General features: G+C 46.4%; 1 protein-coding gene across 1 annotated transcript in view; it reads left to right on the top strand.

The window, feature by feature from the left end:
• Positions 1-579: 579 nt before the first annotated feature.
• The window catches only part of CHID1 (chitinase domain containing 1), a 50,533-nt gene continuing 44,737 nt past the window's right edge, over positions 580-6,375 (top strand). Inside the window, exon 1 of the mRNA XM_056801113.1 lies at positions 580-706. Within this exon, the coding sequence (XP_056657091.1) occupies positions 633-706 (74 nt within the window). The 5' untranslated portion in view covers positions 580-632. The remainder of the gene's footprint in view (positions 707-6,375) is intronic.

Genomic DNA, 6,375 nt, shown 5'->3' with positions numbered 1-6,375 from the left:
GAGAGGGAGAGAGAGAGAGAGAGAGAGAGGGAGACAGAGAGAGAGAGAGAGAGAGAGAGGGAGAGAGACAGAGACAGAGAGAGAGATAGAGACAGAGAGAGAGAGAGAGAGAGAGGGACAGAGAGAGAGAGAGACAGAGAGACAGAAAGAGACAGGGGGGGAAGGAGGGAGAGGGAGAGAGAGACAGAGAGAGAGACAGAGAGACAGAGAGAGACAGAGAGAGAGAGAGACAGAGAGACAGAAAGAGACAGGGGGGGAAGGAGGGAGAGGGAGAGAGAGACAGAGACAGAGAGAGAGAGAGAGACACACAGAGACACACAGAGACAGAAAAAGAGATAGAGAGAGACAGAGAGACAAGGAAGGGGAAAGGAGAGAGAGACAGAGAGAGAGACCGAGGCTGAGAGAGCGCATAAGCCCATCTCTGTTTCTGGCTCGCCTTTTGGGAGACTTGGCTGGGCTGGCCTGGGGCTCGGTAGACCTGCTACTGCTGGCAAGACCACCACCTTCCTTCCCTTCCTCCCCTCATCCTCCCTGCCCAGAGACCCCCGGCTGGCCCCCGCTGGGGGGGCTCTCACCTTCTCCCCGGGGGTCCTTTGCAGTGCCCCGGATCTTGTTTGACAAGTGGACGCGGGATGACTACCGAAGCTTGTTCCACAGTGAAGACGAGATCGAGGAGTTGGCAAAGACCTTGGTCCAGGTGGCAAAGGTAGGCTCTTGATGCCGTCGTGCTGCCAGTCGGTGGCACCCAGGCCGGCCAGGGGCTCACTTCCCAGCTTGCTGCACGTGCCTCCTGCCGGGGGATGGCGGCTGCTGCTGGCTGTCGAGCTGAATTCCCCTGACGGTCGCTGCTTCCTCCCGTCCACCCCTCGGGCGTCACGGACACTCGCGCCTAGAAGGGAATGGCGGCCGCCGGACTCTTAATGGCTGCTTGTTCAGGGCAGTTTCCTCGGTGACTTCCCCAAGGTCTGCGTCGCGCGAGCACAAGGCCCGAGAGCGGCCCCCGCTGGTCAGGGATCCCTTTCCGGGGACTCAGGATCGGGGACCGGCCAGCACGGGGAGACCGAGGCAGCCTCGGAGTCTGACCCTCCCTGCGTCTGGCTCACTGACAGGTTTGAGGGGCAGCTGTAAAACCGAGAAAAGCCCATCCCGCTCTGATGGCAGCTCAAATGTCCTGAGCCCCCCGCCTCGGGGAGGCTCTGGCAGCCGGCTCTGTGGCAGCTGCCTGTTCCCTGGATGAGGGTCCCAACCCTCGAAGGTCCAGCCTCCACGCCAGAGCCACCCGAGAGCTTCCGTGTCTAGCGGCAGCTTCTGGAACTCTCCCCCCGCGGAGGTTGCCGGGGAGGCTGTGCCGGTGCCCGGGGCCAGACGCCACCGTGTCGCCCCCCAGCGCTTTCGGGCGCAGTCCCGGAGCTCCGGGCTTGTGGCCGCAGAGCTGCAGGGTTCCTGCGCGCCGTTCCAGGGCGGAGAAGGGCGCTTGTGACTGCGGGCTGAGAGCAGGGCCGCACGTCGCCTTGGAGCCTACGAGGAGCCCCAGGAGGGCGCCCGCCAGAAAGGCCAGCCGCGCGAGGCAGCGCCCTCTGTGCCCCGGGAACCCCGCCGCCAGGCACGCGATCCAGCAGCCAGGAAGGAGCCGACCACAGCAGTGGCTGCGGCGACGGGGAAGATCAGGGCGCAGGCTCAGACGACAACCGGGGCCCTACGACGTCGCGTGCAGCTCAAGGAAAAGGGTGAGCTGGCCCTAGGCTCGGGGGACCCCAAAAGAACCCTTGGAAATGTAACACGAGAGAAGAGATGGGGAGGAAGTGAAAACAGCGCAACACCATTTCTTTCTCTGGAACTCCCTTTTTTCAATTCCGTGCAGAAATGATCGCTGACCGTTGTTTTCTGGCATTTTGTGATTCAGACGCCCTCCTCTCCTCCCCATTCCCCGAGGTGGTAACTAGCCGGGCTGTATCCGTGTTTCCGTATTCCTCATGCCATGGCTGAAGACGCCCCTCACACTCCCAGTAAAGACTCAGGAAGGCCAAAGCGAAGGGTGGGGCGCTCTGATCTGCAGCCGTCGTTCCGGTAGCTCCTTCTCTGGCAGGGGGGGGGGGGGGGGGCGGGTCACGCCGTGTTCTACGTAGCCTTGGGGCTGTCTCGGAAACTTGCTTTCCTGACAACAGCTCAGCCCTTCACAGCTGATCATGGTTCAGCGGCATTGGTTGGGTCCGTTGTTCCGGTTCTGCTCACTTCACTCGGTCATAGAGGTTCACGTAAGCCTTTGCAGACTTCTCTGAACTCCTCTCATTTGTTGTTTCTTATGGCATAACAGTTTTCTATGACACGGATATCCCACAGCGTGTTCAGCAGTTCCTCAGCTGATAACCATCCCCTCCATTTCCAACTCTTTGCCATCACAAAAGAGAGCTGCTAACGATCTCCTCTTCCCCACCTCTGAACCCTTTGGGACGCCGGCCCAGTCGTGGCATTGCTGGGTCAAAGGGCTTGCGTACTTTTATGGCCGTCCTGCTCTCCAGAACGTTCGTTTTCCTCGAGCGGTGCATTAGCCTCCCGATTTTCCTCTTCCCTCCCTTCGTAATTTCCCTTTTTGGTCATATTAGCCACTTGGATAGGTATGAGCTGGTGTCTTAGAGGTTTCATTTGCGTTTCTCTTCTCTAAACCATGGTGATTTGGAGCATTTTTTCACATGACTGTAGATAGTTTTAATTTCTCCATCTGAGAACTGCCTGTTCATGTCCTTTGACCACTGAGCGGTTGGGGAATGCTCTGTACTCTTAACAATTTGGCTCAGTTCTCTATGTAGTTGACACTGCTGCAATACCATTTTGAAAAGAGAATCAATAGCTTGTTGAAGGAGACACAACAATCCACTGAAGAGAAGAACTCCTTAAAAAGCAGAGTTGGCCAAATGGAAAAAGAAATAAAAAGGCTCACTGGAGAGAATAATTCTTTAAAAAATTAGAATAGGGAAGTGGAAGTTAATGGCTCCATGAGACAAGAAACAATAAAACAAAGTCAAAAGAATGGAAAATACAAGAAAATATGAAATATCTCATTGGGGAAAACAACTAACCTGGAAAATAAATTGAGGAGAGATGATTTAAGAATTATTTGACTAGGGAGCCAAGGTGACAGAGGAAGTCACCTGATATCTACTGAATTGCCCTATAAGGCTTCAAAACAAATTCCGGACTAGCATAGCCTACAAAAAGTTGACATTAAATAAATTTTCAGCCCAAAACAACTTAGAAGGCTGGCACAGAAGATTTATTGCACAGAGGTGGAAGTAGAATGCAAAACAGCATGCCTAGACAGTTCCTACCACAACCGCAGGTCTTGGGGAAGATGAATCAACAGCAAAGTCTTCTGGAGCTCTCAGCCACAGATGGTCGGGGGTGGGGGGGAGTGGGACAGCTGCTGAGAAGATTACAGAGGTTCTTTTGCTGGCTCTGGGTGCAAGACTCTTCCCATATTGCCTACACACAGATCCAGGTTGCATTCCTGGGTCAAGATCTCATGATGAGGAGGAGCACTAGTATGCATGTGGAGCCACAGGGGAATAGGGGTCCCTGGCTACTGTTCCAAGGTAGAAAAGAGTGCTTGTAGTTACTCATACACCAGATCGCAGGCTAAGAAAGTATTAAACACACCTCTATTTATATCAAACCATTTCAGAAGAACTTAAAACTTACAGATTTTCAGAGCTGGTTCTGAAGGTAGCTGCACCAAATACCTGAACCTTGGGGCACATAGGAGCAGAGCCCAACTTTAACAGTTGTTGTTGTTGTTTCAATGAAAAGGGGAAAAAAAGGCTGGAAAATAAGAAAACAAACAAAAACTAGAAAATTATTTTGGTGACAAGGAAGACCAAAATCCAAACTCAGAAGAGAACAAAGTCAATATTACTGTATTCAAAACTTCCAAGAAAAATAGGAATTGCTTTCAAGTCCAAAAAGAATTAATGGAGGAGCTCAGTAAATATTTTAAGAACCAAATAAGAGAGATAGGAAGACAATTGGGAAAAGAAATGAGAGAAACAGAAAAATGATGCGAAAAAGTCAATAGCATGTTAGAGGAGGCAAAAAAAAATACTGAGGAAAATAATAACTTAAAACACAAAATAGACCAAATGGTTAAAAATTTCATTAAAAAACCACTGAAGAGAACAACTTTAAAAAAGGCAACATTGGCCAAATGAAAAAAGAAGTCCAAAAATACACTGAATTAAAAAAAAAAAACTTTCAGTGCATTGAAAAAAATAATGCCTTAAAAATTAGAATCAGGCAAGTGGAAACTAATGACTCCATGAGACATCAAGAAATAATCAAACAAAGTCAAAAGAATTAAAAATAGATGAAAATGTGAAATATCTTATTGGAAAAACAATTGACCTGAGAATAAATCCAGGAGAGATCATCCAAAAATTAATGGACTATCTGAAAGCCATATTCAAAAAAAGAGCTTAGATATCATCTTTCAAGAAATTATCAAGGAAAACTGCTCTGCTATTCTAGAACCAGAGGGGGGTAAGATAGAAATTGAAACAATCTACCAATTACCTCCTGAAAGAGATCCCAAAAGGGTAACTCCCAGGAAGTATTTCAAATTCAAGAACTCCAAAGTCAAGGAGAAAATATTGTAAGCACCCAAAAAGAATTAAAATATCGTGGACTCAGAGTCAGAATAACACAAGATTTAGCAGCTTCTACGTGAAAGGATCTGAGGGCTTGAAATATGAGATTCCAGAGGGCAAAGGAGCTAGGACTTCAACCAAGAATCACCCAGCAAACCTGAGCATAATCTTTTAAGGGAAAAAATAGGTATTTAATGAAATAGAGGACTTTCAAACATTCCTGATAAGAAGACCAGAGCTGACTGGAAAATTTGGCTCTCAAATATAAGACCCAAGAGAAACCTGGAAAGATAAATTAAAAGACATTTAGTAGGGTTAAACTGTTGACATACCTACATGGGGAGATGATTCTTGTAACTCATAAGAACTTTATCATAATTATGACAGTGAGAAGGAGTATACATAGAGGGCAAGGGTTGAGTTGAATATGATGGAAGGATATCTTAAAAAATCAAATTAAGGGGCAAGAATGAGGAATGCATTGGGAGAAAGGGAAAGGGAGAAATAAAATGGAGTAAATTACCTCATACAATATAGCATGAAGGAACTTTTACAGTGGAGGGGAAGATGGGGGAATTGGGGAAGGGAACACTTGAACCTTACTCTCAGCAGAATTGGCTCACCGAAGGAAGAATATACACAATCAATTGGGTATAGAAATCCTTCTTACCCTACTTCAGGAAAGTAGTATGGGAAAGGGATAAAAGAAGGGGAGGTGGTGGTACTGATAGAAAAAGGGGCATATTGGGTAAACACTTTTGAAGATGGGCAGAATGAAAGGGGAGAGAAAAAGACAAATGGAGAGAAGTAGTCTGGAGAGTAATACACAGTTGTGAATATGATCCAAAATGATTCCAAAGGACCCTTAATTAAAAAAAAAAATCTGCCTCCAGAGAAAGAACTGATGGAGTCTAAATGTAGACCAGAGCAAACTTTTTTTACTTTTTTCCTTTATTTTTTTGTTTCAGATTTCCTTTCACAAGATAATTAATGTGGGAAAATGTTTTACATGATTACACCTGTAAAATCTATATCAGATTGCTTACCATATCAGCGGGGGGTAGAAGGGAGAGAATTTGAGCCTCAAAATTCTTTTTAAAATGTTGTAAACTATTTTTACATGCAAGTGGGGAAAATTAACTTGAGACAAAAATAATTATTAGACCACCCAAAAGCTATAATATAAAAAGAGCCTGGACATCATATTTCACGAATTTTCAAAGAGAACTATCCTAATATCTAAGAACTATAGAGTATGCGTACTAAAATGCTTAAACTTTACTCTCATCTTAACTGGTCCAGAGAGGGAAAAACAAGTATACTCAGTGAAGTATACAATTCTATCTTATACAAAGAGAAGTAGAAGGGGAATAAGACAAGGGGAAAGGGAGGTAATTGGAAGGAGGGGGAAGTGGTGGGGTAACAAAAAGCAAAATACTGGTGAGGAGGAACAGAGAGAAAAGGAATAGAGCAGGATCTAAAGAGGATAATAGAATGAAGGGCAATACACAAGTAGTAATCATGATGCTGACTGTGAATGGGATGAGCTCGCCCATTAAACAGAAATGGATAGCAAAGTGGATTAAAAACCAGAATCCTACTATATGTTGTTCATAAGAAACACATTTGAGGCAGGGTGACACATACAGATTCAAGGTAAAAGGCTGGAGCAGAATTTATTATGTATTAACTTAAGTAAAAAAGCAGGAGTAGCAATCATAATACCAGACAAAGCCAA

The sequence above is a fragment of the Monodelphis domestica genome, chromosome 6, assembly GCF_027887165.1.
Source record: "Monodelphis domestica isolate mMonDom1 chromosome 6, mMonDom1.pri, whole genome shotgun sequence".
Taxonomy (NCBI): domain Eukaryota; kingdom Metazoa; phylum Chordata; class Mammalia; order Didelphimorphia; family Didelphidae; genus Monodelphis; species Monodelphis domestica.
The sequence above is the reverse complement of the archived record's forward strand: the minus strand, read 5'-3'. Positions and strand labels throughout refer to the sequence as shown.